The sequence below is a fragment of the Babylonia areolata genome, chromosome 18 (genome assembly GCF_041734735.1).
Source record: "Babylonia areolata isolate BAREFJ2019XMU chromosome 18, ASM4173473v1, whole genome shotgun sequence".
Taxonomy (NCBI): Eukaryota; Metazoa; Mollusca; class Gastropoda; order Neogastropoda; family Buccinidae; genus Babylonia; species Babylonia areolata.
The window spans coordinates 20,869,337-20,889,336 of NC_134893.1; the positions used below are offsets into that span (position 1 = coordinate 20,869,337).

The 20,000-nt window shown below is 45.1% G+C and overlaps 1 protein-coding gene across 4 annotated transcripts in view; it reads left to right on the top strand.

The window, feature by feature from the left end:
• Positions 1 to 20,000, top strand: part of LOC143292558 (advillin-like) — a 109,238-nt gene that overhangs the window by 80,166 nt on the left and 9,072 nt on the right. For all 4 annotated transcript variants that reach the window (XM_076602965.1, XM_076602968.1, XM_076602969.1 and 1 more), the window contains exons 23-24: positions 16,027 to 16,071; positions 17,145 to 17,210. In XM_076602965.1, coding sequence (XP_076459080.1) covers positions 16,027 to 16,071; positions 17,145 to 17,210 — 111 coding nt within the window. The remainder of the gene's footprint in view (positions 1 to 16,026; positions 16,072 to 17,144; positions 17,211 to 20,000) is intronic.

The window sequence follows — 20,000 nt, forward strand, 5'->3', positions numbered from 1 at the left end:
GGTTTTGCCCCGCCGGGCGAAAATTCCCGAGTGTAATGATATGCACATTGCGATGGGGGAAAAATAATATGAAAAACGGGGCACAGCGACCGGTAGGCCCATTCGGTTTGCCTTGAAGGATGAAAAGTATTAGCTCCCCGATGTTCCAAAACACCCAGACAATTTCAGACATCTCTTTGTCCCATAATTTTCGTGGTGCACTCGCTCTTTGCAGAGGGGTCATTTTTGAATACAAGCTCACCAACCCCCGTTCTTCATTTAGCATGGTATCAAAGCTTCCATTCCGAACCATGCGCTCTTTTGTGTGTGTGTGTAGTGTGTGTGTGTGTGTGTGTGTGTGTGTGTGTGTGTGTGTGTGTGTGTGTGTGTGTGTGTGTGTGTTGTTCTCTCGAGCGTTTACCTGTGTTTAGGCAGTTTCCTTGAATCTTTAATTAAAGCGTCGTCTTCACGCAAACGCACGCGCGCGCACACACACTCACACACAACACACAATACACAGAGTCACCCTCGTTCACACTTTCCATGCATGCGGAAGAGATGATGATACGAAATAATACATGCATGATTACAAATATCACCAGTAACAGAAAACAGGAGGTAGGGGGAGGAGGGGAGAAGATCTCGCTCTTGACACCGGGAGAACTTCTCTGGAGAGAAGCAGAGAGAAGTTTTTTGGGTTTTTTTTTCTGAAATCAAAACACGGAGGCCACAAACCAGCATGCCAGCTGCTCAGTGCGTTGATGTAGCCCCGCACCCAGTCCGTACGTCAGAGAGTAGAAATAAATATAACGTGTTTATTGAGATGCTCAACTTGTGTGTATGTCTGTGTCACTGTGTCTGTGTGTGTGTGTGTGTGTGTGTGTGTGTGGTTTATATTGCCACAAATCTTCATTCTTCAGGCAGGCACACACACACACACACACACACACACACACACACACACACACACACACGGCAGAGAGAGAGAGAGAGAGAGAGAGAGAGAGAGAGAGAGAGTTGCACAAAGGCACGCCTGCCCGCATACACAGAGCTAGTTCAATAAAAAAAAAATAGAGAGAGAGAGAGAGAGAGAGAGAGAGAGAGAATTATAAAGAACATTTGTTTTCAGTTTAACTCCACCTCTTTGAAACTGTGAAAATCAATACTTTAACAAAATGCCTACAATCACCAGTACCATTGACGGGACATTGAATCAAATTCTTCCATCGGCGATAGTTTAGATTTGAAATCGTGTGCTAATACTGACCCAGATGTCCAGCTTTATACCCGAGGCACACGAAAATCAAATTCTTTCGTCCAGTCAGACATCGTTCTTACTTCTTTACCTTATTCCTGAATATATATTCATTCACCTCTGCTGGTCAACAAGAAAACAGTCTGAGTGGAACCACCAAAGTTACGATACAACGGACCTACCAAAATCGCAATATGATGCAACCTCCCAATTTAGGATGGAACCATCAAATTTACCACGGAACCACCAAATTGACCATGGAACCACCACAGTTATGAATTTATGTAACCATCCAATTTAGGATGCAACCACCAAATTGACCATAGAACCACCAAAGTTATGAATTTATGTAACCATCCAATTTAGGATGCAACCACCAAAATGACCATAGAACCACCAAAGTTATGAATTTATGTAACCATCCAATTTAGGATGCAACCACCAAAATGACCATGGAACCACCAAAGTTATGAATTTATGTAACCATCCAATTTAGAATGCAACCACCAAAATGACCATAGAACCACCAAAGTTATGAATTTATGTAACCATCCAATTTAGGATGCAACCACCAAAATGACCATAGAACCACCAAAGTTATGAATTTATGTAACCATCCAATTTAGGATGCAACCACCAAATTGACCGTGGAACCACCAAAGTTATGAATTTATGTAACCATCCAATTTAGGATGCAACCACCAAATTGACCATGGAACCACCAAAGTTATGAATTTATGTAACCATCCAATTTAGGATGCAACCACCAAAATGACCATGGAACCACCAAAGTTATGAATTTATGTAACCATCCAATTTAGGATGCAACCACCAAAATGACCATGGAACCACCAAAGTTATGAATTTATGTAACCATCCAATTTAGGATGCAACCACGAAATTGACCGTGGAGCCACCAAAGTTATGAATTTATGTAACCATCCAATTTAGGATGCAACCACCAAATTGACCGTGGAACCACCAAAGTTATGAATTTATGTAACCATCCAATTTAGGATGCAACCACCAAATTGATCATGGAACCACCAAAGTTATGAATTTATGTAACCACCCAATTTAGGATGCGACCACCAAATTGATCATGGAACCACCAAAGTTATGAATTTATGTAACCACCCAATTTAGGATGCGACCACCAAATTGATCATGGAACCACCAAAGTTATGAATTTATGCAACCATCCAATTTAGGATGCAACCACCAAATTGATCATGGAACCACCAAAGTTATGAATTTATGTAACCACCCAATTTAGGATGCGACCACCAAATTGATCATGGAACCACCAAAGTTATGAATTTATGTAACCATCCAATTTAGGATGCGACCGCTAAATTAACCATGCCATGGAACCACCAAAGTTACGCTACTATGTAACCACCCAATTTACGAATGAATCACCAAAGTAACAATGCCAAGCAACAACAAAATATATGTACAAACCACCAAAATTACGATGTGGTGAAACCAACAAATTTACGTTGAAGCCTCTAAATTTACGATGCATTGCAACGAACCACCAAAATAATAGTAAAACACATAAGGTCACTACAGAATCATCCAAATCATGACGAGACCCCCAAATTACATTGAAACCATTAAAACTTATGATTGAATTCTCCCTCTTACCCCATCCGCACACACACGAATCCGAATGGAATCACCAGAATTGCGGTGGAATCTCCAGAACCAGCAAAATAAAAGACAGAGGGGAAGTGGTTTTCTCTGAACGTAAAATTTCAAAGATTTTGTCCTTTTTGACTCACTTGTGTAAACAAAGTGAGTCTATGTTTTAACCCGGTGTTCGGTTGTCTCTGTGTGTGTGTGTGTGTGGGTGTGTCTGTGTGTGTGTGTGTCCGTGGTAAACTTTAACATTGGCATTTTCTCTGCAACTACTTTGTCAGTTGACACCAAATTTAGCATAAAAATAGGAAAAATTCAGTTCTTTCCAGTCATCTTGTTTAAAACAATATTGCACCTCTGGGATGGGCACAAAAAAATAAAGACTGAAGCCTAATTATATGCAAACTGCATTTACTGTTATATATATATATATATATATATATATATATATATTGTATTCTCTAAACTTGGCACTTTGATCTGATATTCTGACCCAACAACTAGAGCAGTCATTATTATCATTTTTTGTTCTAACAGTAACTTCTTTTGCTAAACATGGAAGTTTTATTTATTTTGCAAACGTTTTGGTGCAGATTGTAAAAAAGGGAAATTACTCTGTAATTAATGCTAGGGGAGTTAATTTGCTTTAAACTGATCTTTCTCATCTTAAACATTACATTTTGAAATTATACTCAATACATAAAAAGCTTGGATTTTTTTGTAAGTGTATCACAAGTGAGTCTTGAAGGCCTTGCCTCTCTTATTTCAGTTACTTCAGAGTAATCTCGTATTCCAGCTTTTCAATATTCAGCATTGTGTATGCGCGTGCGTGAGAGAGAGAGAGAGAGAGAGAGAGAGAGAGAGAGTCCAACAGACGAATATATTCATCCAACTGGGGCATGTTATCATCAGATCCGACCTGCGTCATTACCGTCGACGATTCCATACACATGTTTCATCTGCCAACAACAAAAAACGGCCTGTGTTACTCAGTAATGACGTCACCAAGTGCGAACCACATTCCCACCCCTCACTCTCTCTCTCTCTCTCTCTTGGTTCTTATTCGTTCGTTTTTGTCGTTTCAAAACAGTGCAAACCATCCCACTTAAACAAATTAGCTCTCTCGTCAGCATCCCAGCACACTTTTTACGGATGCCTACAAGTGCAGTGCTGTCATTAACGTTTGTGTATCTTCGCAGCGCTGAGCACTGCTAAAAAACCTTCTGGTTTCCGGAAACCTTCAGGTGACGTCGCCCTGTTTTTTTTTGGCAGACAGGGTTTGGAATTTCCTCTCTCTCTCCTGTCTGTAATCAAACAACGAGCTGCGATAGTGCACGTGCTGTCCGTGTTGTGACGCCTTAAGAACAGCTCGTGCAGTCTGGGAAGGAAGAGGGTTTGAGTGCAGCGTTGGCTTCTCCGGGATGTGCACCTAGATCTCTCATCTATCTATCTATCTATTTCACCGAGTTTCTCCTCCACTACTCCGACGGCGACGGAAAGAAGGTAGTGGTGGGGGGCCAGGGAGGTGGGTGGGGGCGGTAGGGGTTGGGAGTGAGAGTGGTGGTGATGGTGGGCGGTAGGGGCAGCTAAACTGCGTAAAAGGTGCCAGAAAAGAACATTTGGGCGCGCGACGGGCCAGACTTGTTTGCCACTGCGGATCTTCTGTGTGTCGGTGTCTGAGACGCGCACTCACTCAAATGCGTGTGCGCACACTCACACACGCACACCGCACACATGAACGCACGTACACATGCCTGTATGCATGCACGCGCGCGCACGCACGCACACACGCACACACATATATATATTTCTACATACATGCATTCATACATGATTATGCACACACACACACACACACACACACACACACACACACACACAAATACATGATTATGCACACACACACACACACACACACACACACACACACACACACACACACTGAACGTTATTGTACATCCAGCACAAATGTATTATTTAATCTTTTCCTTCCTGCGAAGTGTAAATCGACCCTCCCACCCCCTCTCTTTCTCACCCAAGCCCCCCCTGCCCCCTCCCCTCCCAGTCCTAGACACAGATCTTAGGCTTAATTAGGATTGTAAAGCCATACTGATAATCTTTTCTTGTCGAACAGTTTTGGAAAGCATGTTGGAATAATTCATTGACATCGCGTTTTGCTTTTATATACTTGGTTACTTTGTTGTTTATCGCTAATTTATTTCTTTGCTTCCTTATTTAGGCCCATTTATTTTCACTTATTCGATCTATCTATTTTATTTTCAAAGTGCTAATGATACAGAAAAAGTGAAGAAGGAAAATTTCAGCCAAATGCGAGTTAGATAACCTTCGTTTTATGCTGCTATTTTTGTTTTCGTTCTTTCCGACAATCCCTTACAATTTTTTTTTTTGGTCGCTTGTAGTTTTTCTGTCTCTTAATAATTTACCAAGTGTGTGAAATCAATATTCACAAGCGAGTAGAAACTTTTTGACGAAAGTCGGTATAAAATGAATGTAATTCAATATCATGCAGGATCAATACTCGTGTGATAACTTGTCAGTTGGTGCATAACATTTGAGCCCAGCACAGGTTCGGAAGTGTTGTTCCATTCCGCTGTCTGCCCCTTTCCTTTCTCCCTTCCTCCCTCCCTCCCTCTGTCTCCTCCCCCACGCCTTTCTCTGTTTCCCTTTTTCCTTCGTTTCTTCCCATATCACTCTCTTTCTCTTTCTCTGTACCTCTTCCCTTTCTCTCCCTGTCTTTTTCTCTCCCCTGTTTCTCTGTGTCTGTCTGTCTGTATCTGTATTCTCTCTCTCCCTCTCTCTCTCTCTCTCACTCGCCTCTTCTTTCTCTAATCCCCCTCTTTCTCTCTCTGTCTCTCTCTTTCTGTCTGTCTCTCTCGATGTCTCTTTCTCCCTCCCTCCCTCCCTCCCTCTCTCTCTCTCTCTCTCTCTCTCTCTCAGATTTATATCCCCAGCGAACCGTAAAAGTGAAACTGACATCGCCATCATCATCATCAGCATCGTTGGAACACGTGCAGCGCAATAACCTGACGAACAATGATGATGAGAGAAGCAGACTGAACAGCAGGTAGCGTGCGTCAGACAACTTTCCTTTCCTGTACCGTTCTCGAGTTTTCAAACTGTTGTAATGCAGCGCATATGGGTATATGCACACTTGAAACTGCTTGGTCAGCGTAGCTGGCAGGGTACGCAGCTTGCATTTGAAGTGTCAGTTCGAAGTAAACTCAGGACAAGGTGCCTATCTGACAGTGTTAACCAAATAATTGTATAACTGAAATCATGAATTTCAGAGCAACAAATGACACCTGTACCCGCCTTGTCAGCAGTTTGTAGGGTTCTGTTCTTTTGTGGCGCGGATGCTGTTGCATCCACCTTTTCTCCTGCTTCGCCATGATGATGCTCTTTACCTGAGAGTAGTTGGTGGTCGTATCCACCTGCTCTTGTGCAGTGCCTTCCTTCGCGAGGGAGTCAGCAGTCTCATTGCCCAGTACATCGCAGTGAGAGGGAATCCATTGCAGGACGACAGCCTGGGTCCTGCAGAGGGAGGCGAGGCAAGAGTGGAGGACAGGTCGTTTAGGTCAGTGTTTTTGTTGGGCTGTGAGGCCCGCAGGACGGACAGGGCGTCAGTTAGTAAAACTACCTTCTTGTTAGCATGAGCGCTGACCTCGATGTGTGCGGCTACTGTTTTCAGGGGTTCTGCCTCAGCTGTATAGTTGGTGGAGAAGAGTCCGGTAGAAAAGCAGATCATTATTCAGACTCAGGACAGGTCACAACCACCTAAACCACCACTCATACACTAAAATCCGGATTGGTCACTCAGCAAGGTGTCCCTGTGGGACTGACAGCCACACAACAGATCACCTACTGCAATCCTGCCCCCTCCATGAGGAGTTCAGGAAGAGGTACTGGCCCGACCCAACTCCAGTGACCCGGAAGCTCTACGGCAGTGTGGAGGACTTGCAACGTACAGCTGCCTTCTTTGCGGAGACTGGGGTATCCAGCTGACGAACGATCAAAAGAAAAAGAAGGAGAAGAAGAGAAGGAGGAAGAAGAGAACAACGAATAGCGCGCTGCCTGTAAATAAACGGCGTTTCAACAACTTACCTAGAAACGAAAGAATTGGGTTCTGGTGCTCTCACTCCCTTTTTCACAAAGCAAGACTTAAAAAAATGTTCACCTATATGAGTTTAACCCTACCGAAACTGTTTAGTGCTGCGTGCTGTTTTATAGAAGGGGGGTGGGGGGTGGGGGGGGGGGACAATAACAAAATTGTCAAGACTTAACTGTTTCCTCTCCACAATACACGGCAATACACATGTCTTTTCGATAGAACTCTTGTCTACTACTAGTAACCGAAAAGATTATGGGTTGTTTTATGAATATTTTTGTTCGGTCTTTATGGCTTTTTGTGTTTGTCATAGTATTTAACATCTTTATTTTTGTTCGTGTTTGTTTTGGGTGTGATACCATTTTTTTGTTTGTTTGTGTTTGTTTAAGCTTTTTGACACCGAGCCCTTTTGTGTGAACGGTGTGCGAAAAAGCTGCTTCAGGTAAGTGTTGTGTGTCGATGCTTCCACTGGCTACAGGAGATAAATTCCTAGTCTGGCCTTGACACCCAACATAAAAACTGGCATTCTCCAGGCCGCACCTTAGCGTGTTGTCGTTCTGGTGGTGTCGGTGTTTGGTGCTAGATAGGTCCCCTCCACCCGCTTTTCTGGGATAACCGGTTATCTCCGACGACCATATCACGTGAGGTGGGTGTGGACGTTTACACCTGAAAGTTACCTGACTTACTGTAACCTTTCAGGAAAGTGAACAGACTGCGTGAAGGTGGTGTGGCTATTTTTTTTTTTTTTTTTTTTTTTTTTTTTAGGTTCTGTCGTGTTTGGTTCCGGTTTGTGGAGTTCCTGTGTTCTTGTTATTTATTTATTTATTTATTTTTTTTGATTGACTCCAGAAGTTGTTCCTTTTCTTGCTTTTTTTTCTCTTTTTCTTTCTTTCTTCTTTCCTTCTTTCTTTCTCACGTCGTTTCCTCGTCATGATTTCTTGTCTTTGCTTCTTTATTTACCTCCTTTTTTCTTCTTCCTACAATCCTCACATCTTTCCGTTCTTTCCTTGTTTTCCTTAATCCTTTTTTTACCCGAAGACTCTTATGTTTTATACGAGGACGTTACAAACAACAACTGACAATTTTTTTTTCCAGTGTTGCTCAGCATATGCTTTGTTTTACAATGGAACACACGACCCCTGGCCAACTCGTGATGACTTCTCTGCCTGTCTTGCTTGCTTGCCTTCCATGTCCCGTTCTGTCTTTGGCACTACTCACTAACTCCTCAGGTTCATGGCTGCCCCAGGTTACACAATCAAAAGAGCGAGCTCACCTGGAAACAATGTGCGGGCACATGTTCGTCGTAATATATGATTATTACAAGGGCTTTGCCCTCAGAAGTGCAGTTAAGATGTGCAAGCGCGCGTGCACGCAGTGACACACACACTCATACACACACACGCGCGCGCGCGCACACGCACACACACACACACACACACGTGCTGCGCAGTAACACGTGACATTTTTCAAAAGTCGGTACTGGGTCCAAACACGGGGCATTTAGAAATGACGTCAAGGGAGCCTTTGGCGTTAATCAAGATTGATGAGAGGAGCAATTAGCTGCACATGCTTCCGAAGTCACACTGTTTTTCCTTGTCGGGTGGGTGGGGTGGGGTGGGTTGGGTTGGGGGAGTCAGTTAGAGGTCAGGTGATTTCCCCCCACGACGCTGGGCTTCAATGGCGTGTGCGTCACTTTGATCGAAACTGCGCAGCGTGAACTCCTTTTGTGAGGGTGTAACCCGAGTAGTGCACCGATACACCCCCCTTTTCTGTTTTGGCTGTGTAATGACATGATATATATATATATATATATATATATATATATATATATATATATGTGTGTGTGTGTGTGTGTGTGTGTGTGTAGAGAGAGAGAGAGAGAGAGGGCGGAAAGAGTGAAAGAGGGAGGGAGGAGAGAGAGGGGGGGCGCTGAAGAGAGAGGGGAGAAAGAGAGAGAGAGAGGGCAGAGAGGGAGAGGGAGGGCGGAGAGAGAGAGAGGGGGGTGCTGAAAGAGAGAGGGCGGAATGAGAGAGAGAGGGGGGGAGTGAGAGAGGGCAGAAAGAGAGAGAGAGGGGGGAGGGCGGAGAGAGAGAGAGGGGGGTACGGGAAGAGAGAGAGGGGGGGGCGGAGAAAGAGAGAGAGAGGGGGAGGCGGAGAGAGGGCAGTAAGAGAGAGAGAGGAGGGGAGGAAAGAGAGGAGGAGAGAGGGCGGAAAGAGGGAGAGGCGGGGCAGAGGGCGGAAAGAGAATTAGAGAGAGAGGAAGGCGGAGAGAGGGGGCGGAAAGAGAGAGAGAGAGGAGGGGAGGAAAGAGAGAGAGGAGGAGGAGAGAGGGCGGAAAGAGAGAGAGGCGGGGCAGAGGGCGGAAAGAGAATTAGAGAGAGAGGGAGGCGGAGAGAGAGGGTGGAAAGAGAGAAAGAGAGGTGAGAGAGAGATGGCGGAAAAAGAAATAGATAGATGAATAGATAGAGAAAGAGAAGGAGAGAGAGAGAAAGAGAGAGAGAGAGAGAATCGAGGCAGAAACAACTTCTCCCGTCCCAGAACATGGCACTGCAGAGCACTGTTCGTTGTTGGCCCAACCGTTCCTTGACCCTCCTACTGCCCACCCCCTGTGCAGAGCATTCTACTGATTGATGTGTTAACTAGGTAATGAGGTATTTTCTATGTTGGCAGGGCTCTATGGAAATGTTTTGTCATTATCATCTTTTTTTTTTTCTTTCTTGTTATCATCATTATTACTACTGTTTACACAATCACAGGCGCTCTTGTGATCTTTTCTACTGCCATTATTATTATTATTATTATTATCATTATCATTATTGTCATTATCATTTGTTGTTGTTGTTATTATTATTATCATTATTACTATAATCATCACCACCACCACCATTACTGTAATTATTGAAAGCTTTGCGACTGCTGTTATTGTTATCATTATCATTATCGTTTTTTATTGTTATTGTTATCATCATCATAGTCTCGAAGCTGTATTCGTTGTTGTTGGACGTAGAGGGGTAGGGTGGTGGACTGAGCGAAAAACACCGAGCGGTTATCGTTAGGTGTGCTTGACTATGTGTGTATACATATGTATGTGTACATAACTACATGCATGTATATGAATGTGTATTGTGTGTGCGTGTGTTTATGTAAGTTTGTGCCTGCCTATGTGTGCGTATGTGTTAGGGTAGCTGTTAGATACACATGTATGTTAAAAATGTATGTATGCAGTGTGCGTGCGTGCGTGCGTGCGTGCGTGCGTGCGTGTGTGTGTGTGTGTGTGTGTGTGTGTGTGTGTGTGTGTGTGGTCACATTTTGGTGTGTGTATGTAACATAGATATAATGTTTTATGTTATCAAAAGCGTTTTTGTAAAGCACCAAGAGCAGATTTCTGGATAGTGTGCTATATAAGTATCCATTATTATTATTAGTAGTATTATTAGTATTATTATTATTATTTATGTTTATTTTATTTATTTTTTTTTTCGTGGCTCAGTGGTTTTACCCGCCTACCCAAACCACCGAATTCCTGAGTTGAGCAAATTGTTTTGACCGGTACATAGCTGCCGTTGATTGTTCCACAGTCAGCAGTATTGTGTTTGTGCCTGTCTGTCTGTCTGTCTGCCTGCCTGTGTCTGTCTGTCTGTCTGTCTGCCTGTTTGTTTGTTTGTTTGGCATTTCCTTCCTCCTCTGTCTTCACTGCTCTTTCTTTTCTTCCCCATTGTCTCTGCCTCTTCCTCCTTCTGTTACCAGTTCTTTGGCTCACGTGTGTAAGCACAGCGAATCGATGTAATCAGCATTTTTGTGTGTGCTTTTGTGTGCTTGTGTGTGTGTGTGTGTGTGTGTGTGTGTGTGTGTGTGTGTGTGTGTGTGAAACTTCGACTGACTTAGCATTTTCTTGGAGACCACACTATGCACAAAATCTGGCATGAGTATCGATGTAGATAATATGGTCTGTCCAATTATCATCACCCCCAATGTATTGCAGCGTGGCCACAGACTCGCCACGGACCTTTAGACCATATGTGTAATATTTAATGATTTGATAGTGTTTTTTTGTGGGGGGTCATTGAACACAAAAACTCTAAAGATGCTACACTCACGCTTACAAATAACTAAGTACAAACATTCCATACATTATTTCTTCTATCTCTGTTTAGTTTTCTTTTCCTTTTCTTTCTTTTTTTTTCTTTCTCACTTCCACTCTTTTTTCTTCTTTTCTTTCTTTCTCTATTTCTTACTTTCATTTTTTTTTCTTTCCTTCTTGCTTTGAACTTCTTAAATTGTTTTTTAAAAAGCACGAAATGTCTTTCGTCTTGGCTTATTAATTTCTCTTCTCTGTCTCTGTTTTTCTTTGCCCCGCCCAACCTTCCTCCCCCCCCCCCCTCTCTCTCTCTGTCTCCGTTTTTCTTTGCCCCGCCCAACCTTCCTCCCCCCCCTCTCTCTCTCTCTCTGTTTCTGCTTTTCTGTCTTGTTTCTTGCACGGTAGGGTGCGGAAGGGGAAGAATGTGGCAGAGTGGTGAAATGGTGAAGAGAGTAAAGATAAATAAAGTACAAGATCAGCACTCTATGTTATAAATGTATTCACAAATCTGCCCCTTCCTATCTTCGTGGCTGCCTTCACCTCTACACTCCATCTCGCTCTCTACGATCGACTTCAGATCCACTATGTCTACGCATACCCAGATTCAAACACTCCACTTTTGGACGCCGTTCTTTCTCTGTCTCTGGACCTTGCATTTGGAATGAACTTCCTCTTTCGCTTCGTCAGGTCTCCGCACTCAGCTCTTTCAAGTCTGGCCTTAAAACCCACCTCTTCACAAGATAGCCTCCCTCCCCTGCCTCTTCCTTGTCTTCAGTTTTAGAGTTATGCATGCGTGTGAATGACTGGTGTGAAAACGCTTTGATTTTTCTCTGCACACGATTCAGCGCTATATAAATATTATTATTATTATTATTATTATTATTATAAGACGCTTATCTGCCAGTACAGTGTTCGTGGGGGTCTGGGTTCGATTCCCGCTCTCGCCCTTTCTTCCAAGTTTTACTGGAAAATCAAACTGAGGGTCTAGTGATTGGGATCAGACGATAATCCGAGGTCCCGTATGTCAGCATGCACTTGGTGCCCTGAGAAAGAACCCATAGCAACAAAAGTGATGTCCTGTGGCAACATCTAGAAGAAATCCACTCTGTCTGTAAGTACACAGATGTATATACATGCACTAAAGGCCTGACTGAGCGCGCTGGGTTGTGTTGCTGTCAGGCATCTACTTACCAAATGTAGCTCAGCGTATATGGATTTGTCTAAACGCAATGGTGGCTACCTGAGAAGCTGAAATTGAAAAAAACCCCAAAAAACCCAACCTGTTTGCATGTCTACTACGTCTGTCTGTCCGTCTATATTTTATGTCTGTCTCTCTGTCCCACCTGTTTCTCTCCGTTTGCCGCATCCAATATCTCAGTTTGTTCTTATCCATCAATTTCTTGCCTTTCATTTCTTAGGCCCTCTTTCCCCCCGTTCCTCTGCCCCCTCCCGTTTCTGCCTGTGCCTCTCACTGCGGTCTCTCGGGTCCTTGAGTGGGGCATCAGTCAGTCTGGTCAGCACTTCAGTGATTGGACAGTCAGGATCAGGTACCCTCTACCATACCCCCCCCCCTACCCTTTCCCCTTCCCCTTCCCCTCCCCACTCCTGTGGGAGATGCCGGGGACTCTGTCAGAGTAGACAGCACCCCCCCTCCCTCCCTTCCCCCGTCCTCCCACCTCCTGCTCCAACCTTCTGGAAAGTCTGTGTTGGAAGTTTCCTCTTTTCTGTCTCTGTTCTTTTTTTGTTGTTGTTGTTGTTTTTTGTTTTGTTTGTTTGTTTGTTTTGCCCGCCTTGTTCTTTCTGTCGTCTGTCCTTTCGTTTGTATTCTTTTGTTGTTGTTGTATAAATCATAGAATATTAAAAACATATCTTTTTCTGGACTTGATAATTAGGCATTCTTACTATATTGGGGTGTTCTTTGTTTCTTCCCCTTTCTTGGCGTCTCGGACGTGTGAGTCTCCCGTTGGCAGGTGTTGGTTTTGTTTGTTGCTGTGTATTACTTTTGTGTGTGGAGGAAGGTGGCAGAATGGTTAAGACGCTCAGCTGCAAATGTAGAGAGTCCGTGAGGGCTTAGGTTCGAATCCCGCTCTCGCCCTTTCTTTCAGTTCTGACATAGTCCTTCGTTGAGCACAGATAGGATCAGATCTAGGAGCCCCCCCCCCCCCCCCCAGTCCCAGTGACTGATGGATAGCGTCCCCTGGCCGGGCACTCAGGCCGACAGTGTGTCTGCTGTTCCACTTGTGCTTAAGGTGGTCGTCTGGTAAATGAGGTCATGGTGACACGATTCTATTTAATAAAAGAGGGGGGACAGAGGAAGAGAATGAATAAAGGTATTAACTTTTTTTTTCTTAACTCATGATTGGAAAGGAATGAACACATACGACTTGTTTTTATCCTGCCCTCATAAACGGGGAAACTTTGGACAAGCACGTGATAAAAAAAAGAAGAAGAAAAAAAAAACAGAGATAGAGAGAGAAAGAGAGCTCGAATCTTTTATAAAGGGGAAAATGATAAACTAGGAGCTTCTGTCAAGTATGCCTTCAAAAAATGTGTAGAAAAAAACCCAGTCGATGTGAAAAAGAAGAAGACGAAGAAGAAGAAGTAGGAAAGGAAGGAAAAGGAAGGACAAGAAAGAAAGGAAGCACATGAAGGACAAGAAGGACAGGAAGGACAAGAAGGAAAGGAGGGACGATAAGGAAAGGAAGAAGGAAAGGAAGAATAAGTAGAAAAGGAAGGACAAGAAGAAAAGGAAGGACAGGGACAAGAAAGACAAGAAGAGGAAGGACAAGAAGGAAAGGAGGAAGGACGAGAAGGAAAGGATGGACAAGAAGGAAAGGAGGAAGGACGAGAAGGAAAGGATGGACAAGAAGGAAAGGAGGAAGGACAAGAAGGAAAGGAGGAAGGACAAGAAGGAAAGGAAGGACGAGAAGGAAAGGAGGAAGGACGAGAAGGAAAGGAGGAAGGACAAGAAGGAAAGGAGGAAGGACGAGAAGGAAAGGAGGAAGGACAAGAAGGAAAGGAAGGACGAGAAGGAAAGGAGGAAGGACGAGAAGGAAAGGAGGAAGGACAAGAAGGAAAGGAGGAAGGACGAGAAGGAAAGGAGGAAGGACGAGAAGGAAAGGAGGATGGACAAGAAGGAAAGGAGGAAGGACGAGAAGGAAAGGAAGGACGAGAAGGAAAGGAGGAAGTACGAGAAGAAAAGGAAGGACAGGGACAAGAAGGACAAGAAGAGGAAGGACAAGAAGGAAAGGAGGAAGGACAAGAAGGAAAGGATGGACGAGAAGGAAAGGATGGACAAGAAGGACAGGAAGGACGATAAGGAAAGGAAGGACAGAAGAAAATAAAGAAAAGGAAGGACGAAAAGAAAAGGAAGGGCAAGAAGGAAAGGATGGACGAGAAGGAAAGGAAGGACAAGAAGGACAGGAAGGACGATAAGGAAAGGAAGGACAGAAGAAAATAAAGAAAAGGAAGGGCGAAAAGAAAAGGAAGGACAAGAAGGAAAGGAGGAAGGACAAGAAGGAAAGGATGGACGAGAAGGACAGGAAGGACGATAAGGAAAGGATGGACAGAAGAAAATAAAGAAAAGGAAGGAGAAGGACAAGAAGGAAAGGAAGGACAAGAAGGAAAGGGAAGGACAGAAGGACAAGGACAAGAAGGAAAGGATGGACGAGAAGGAAAGGAAGGACAAGAAGGACACAGGAAGGACAAAAGAAGGAAAGGACGGACAAGAAGGAAAGGACAAGAAAAAAAAAAGAAAGAAAGAAGAAAACAACCGTCAACTTGAAGAAATTTAAATCATGTCTGAAGACACAAAAACAAATGATAATGGAAATGAAAAAAAACAGCACTGGAGAAAAATATGCAGAGAGAGAGACAGACAGACAGACAGACAGACAGACAAACAGAAAATGAATGAATGAATGAATGATCGTTTTATTGTATTCAGGCCATATGCATCATGGGAGAGACAGAGAGACAGAAAGAGAGATGACAAAACATGACATGACATGCCATTTTATTGAATTATGATAAGACAAAAATCCGGTTGGAACACATCAGTCAGTTCAATTTCGTACGAAGTGAAGAGTTTCTTACTTGGGGTTATTTCCGTACATTTAGACAGATAGCTAGACAGATAGATAGATAGATAGATAGATAGATAGATAGATAGATAGAGAGAGAGAGAGAGAGAACGAACTAGTATTGAAGGTTTGTTAACAGCATTCTTACTGGGTGAAGAAATACTGTCACTGTCACTTGTCCCGAGCCCTGGCTTGGTCGTGGGGGCGTTGCACTGCAAACTCATCACCAACATTCTCCATTTATTGCGGTCGTGGGACGGGGCCTGAGCTTCGGCAAAGCTCCTCTCTGTCCACTCAGTGATGTTGTCAACTGACTGATCCATAATTATACGCAAGCACCACATCGCCAGAAGAAAGATAGAAATTGAAACAACACGGTGCTGAAGAGGCCGACATCCATACACACACAGAACACACACACACACACACACACAAGTTTCAAGTTTCAAGTTTTAATTATCCTTTCACTCCTATTGGAGTATGGAGGATTACTGCAAAATACTCATTTTCGTGCCCATAACAAACATTTCCAAATACACAACAATGTCACATAAAGTTGAGAAAACACAAATGTCTTTTAACTCCAAAAGTATAACTAGGCAACATTTGCAAATCTAATCATCTTACTTACAGCTAAAATGACTTTTTTGCTGCACACACACACACACACACACACACACACACACACACACACACACACACACACACACACACACACACACACACACACACACACACACACACACACACACACACACACAGAGCTAAAAAAATATTGTGATTTAAGCCAGCCAGGATAACGAAGAGACTGATTACACCAGCAAAACGTGTGAAGGATGTTTATGATGGTTTATGTTTTCAGGATCTGTGCGAAGATGACGTCATGCTGCTAGACACAGTGACGGAGGTGAGCGGATTGTTATATACGTCCCTGGTTTGGCCTCACATCCTTTCCTTTATTTAGTGCTCCTGGATTTTTGATAATATTATATTAGACAGAAAGAAAAGACACAGGTCTGCATTCCCACGACCAGTCCCTTGCCCGCAACTGCATTGTCCCACATAATGGTTGTGTATTTTATTGATATTGTGACGCTCTCTCTCTCTCTCTCTCTCTCTCTCTCTCTCTCTCTCTCTCTCTCTCTCTCTCTCTCTCTCTTTCTTCGCTCTGTGTCCACCTCTCTCTCTCTCTCCTCTCTATGTTTCCCTGTCTCTCTCTGTGTCTCTGTTTGTCTGTCTGCCTCTCCCTCTCTGTCCACCTCTCTCTCTCTCCTCTCTATGTTACTCTGTCTCTCTCTGTGTGTCTCTGTCTGTCTCTCTTTCCCTCTTTTGTTCCCCTCTTTATGTTTGTCTGTTTCTCTCTCTCTCTCTCTCTCTCTCTCTCTCTCTCTCTCTCTCTCTCACTTTCTCTTCCATTATTACACCAACAAAAAAAGTGTCTTTTATCATTATCGTAAAAACGTCTGTGTATGTTTTTTTTTTTCTCTCTCTCTCCTACCCTGATTCTGAGCAGGAAGCGTTGTGCATGTGGTACATGTCTGCACAGTTCAGTTCCTGTTGATATCAGACCGAAGGTGCCAGTGGCGGATGTTTTGCATGCAGGCAGACGTCATAATATGACTCTGTGTGTGTGTGTGTGTGTGTGTGTGTCTTTGGTGGCCGGTCATGGTGGGTCTGGTTTGGAAGTGACACGTGTTGTTGTACAGGTGTTCGTGCACGTGGAAGTGGGTGAGGTTGATGGGGGCTGGTAGGGAGGGGGGCGGAGGGGTGGGGGTGGTGGTGGGGGTGGGGGTTGCGCACAAGGGTTCCTGTTTGGGTCGGATGTGTGTGCGTATGTGGGGGTGGCTGTGGTGGTGGTGATGATGATGGTGCGGCGGTTGTGTGTATGTGTGTGTGTGTATGTGTGCGTGCGTGCGTGTTTGTTTGTTTGTGTGTGTGTGTGTGTGTGTGTGTGTGTGTGTGTGTGTGGCCGTGTTGCAGGTGTTTGTGTGGGTGGGCAGTGGCGCCAACGAGACAGAGAAGAAGGAGGCTCTGACCACTGCTCTGGTGTGTTTCAACTGACTGAACGCTTCTCATTGTGGTCGTCAGAAAGGAAGATCATCATATGGGAACAAATTTTCACACATACACGCGCGCGCCCGCGCAGACACACACCCACACGCACTCACTTACACACGCGGACACACACACACTCACTCACACACGCGCAAAGCCTTCACACACACGCGCGCGCGCGCACTCACACACACACGCGCGCGCCAAATTTACACACATACACGCGCGCGCGCACGCAGACACACACCCACACGCACTCACTTACACACGCGGACACACACATACTCACTCACTCACACACGCATGCGCGCGCGCGTACTCACACACACACACGCGCGCGCGCGCTCACACACACACACACACACACACACACACACACACACACACACGTGCGTGCACGCAGATGACAGACTATCAAAGTTTTTTTTTTTCTCTTTTAGTTGGTCTTATCAATCCAGTCATCGCCCATCATATGTGGGAACAACGGAAAGAATAAGTCAAAATCATCACACATTGTAGAAAACAGATCCACGTAATTGTAAGCTTTGGTAAACCCGTCCTGCCCGTTTCACTCTCAAACACACACACACTTCGAACATGGATGAAAATTAAACCATGTTGTTGATTGTTTTGTTTTGGGAAGAAAACCGCGAAGTCCCACGACTGGTTTGAGGCCAAATCATCAGAGATGACTCCCAGGATTGAGGCCAAGCGCGCTGCTCTCACTGAGTACAAACGGTTACCCAGTGAGAAGAACCTGCAAATCCTCAGGGCTGCCAGGAGTAAGGTTCAGTTTAAAGCCAGGCGATGTGCAAATGAGTACTGGACAGAGCTCAGCGAAGAGATACAGAATGCTGCTGAAAGAGGCAACATCCGAGGGATGTATGATGGTATCAAGAAGGCACTAGGACCAACACAGAGCAAGACTGCCCCCCTCAAATCCTCCACTGGGGAAGTAATCAGCGATCCTAGCCAGCAGATGGAGAGATGGGCAGAACACTACTTCGACCTCTACTCCCCAGAAAACATGGTGTCCAACTCAGCCCTCGATGCCATCAAGTGCATGCCGGTCATGGAAGAACTTGACGCAGAGCCAACTAAGGACGAACTCAGCAAGGCCATTAACAGCCTGACATCAGGCAAGGCACCTGGCAGTGACAGAATTCCCCCAGACCTCATTAAACACTGCAAGACTACTCTTCTGCATCCTCTGCACACAGTCCTCTGTCAGTGCTGGAATGAGGGAGCTGTACCGCAGGACATGAGGGACGCCAAGATTATCACCCTCTACAAAAACAAGGGTGAAAAGAGCGACTGTAACAATTACAGAGGCATCTCACTTCTCAGCATTGTAAGCAAAATCTACGCTCGGGTCCTCCTAATTCGCCTGCAGAAACTGTCCGAACGCGTTTACCCGGAATCACAGTGCGGTTTTCGAGCAGAGAGATCCACGGTAGACATGATCTTCTCCCTTCGCCAAATCCAGGAGAAGTGCAGAGAGCAGAGGATCCCCCTGTATGTCGCATTCATTGGCCTCACCAAGGCCTTTGACCTAGTCAGCAGAGACGGCCTTTTCAGGGCTCTTCGAAAGATCGGCTGCACCCCCAAACTGCACAGCTTGATTGAGTCCTTCCACTCCAATTTGAAAGGGACGGTGCAGTTTAATGGCCCTTCGACGTACGCAGCGGTGTCAAACAAGGCTGTGTCCTCGCCCCCACCCTATTTGGAATTTTCTTTGCTCTTCTCCTGAGACATGCGTTCAGCATAGCGCAAGAAGGGATCTACCTGCGGACCAGATCAGATGGCAGGCTCTTCAATCTCGCCCGCCTCAGAGCAAGGACAAAAGTCCGCAAAGCCCTCATCAGAGACATGCTGTTTGCTGACGATGCCGCAGTTGTGACCCACACCCAGCGGGATTTGCAGTCACTAATGGACCGCTTCTCCCAGGCCTGCAAAGATTTCGGTCTGACCATCAGTCTCAAGAAGACAAATGTCCTAGGCCAATACACGCCATCTCCACCAGCCATCACCATTGATGACTACGAGCTTGAAGCCATCCATCAATTCACTTACCTTGGGTCCACCATCACCGACAACCTCTCCTTTGACACCGAAATCGACAAGAGGATCGGGAAGGCAGCCACAACGTTAGCCCGCCTCACACAAAGAGTGTGGACAAATCCCAAGCTGACCACGAAGACAAGGATGGCTGTATACAACGCCTGCATCCTCAGCACCTTGCTGTATGGCAGTGAGGCGTGGACCACACATGCTCGTCAGGAGAAAAGGCTCAATACCTTCCACCTGAGAAGCCTACGGCGCATACTCGGCATCTCCTGGCAAGACAAGGTGACAAACACCGAAGTCCTGACTCGCGCTGGCCTCCCGACCATGTATACCATGCTGAGACAGCGTCGGCTGCGCTGGCTGGGCCACGTTCGCCGCATGGAAGATGGTCGCATCCCAAAAGACATCCTTTATGGAGAGCTCGCCACGGGGCAGAGAAGCATCGGCCGCCCACAGCTGAGATACAAAGACGTTTGCAAACGTGACATGAAGGCACTTGAGATCAACACTGAGTCCTGGGAGGACCTTGCAGATGACCGCAACAGATGGAGAAGCACTCTCAAGAATCAGCTACGGATTGGTGAGGACAAACTGTCAGCTGCTGCAGCAGAAAAGCGAGCTCGCAGAAAAGGGACGGCAGCCGACAGACCAGCATCAGCTTACACATGTGATCGCTGCGACAGAGACTGTCTCTCTCGCATCGGTCTCTACAGT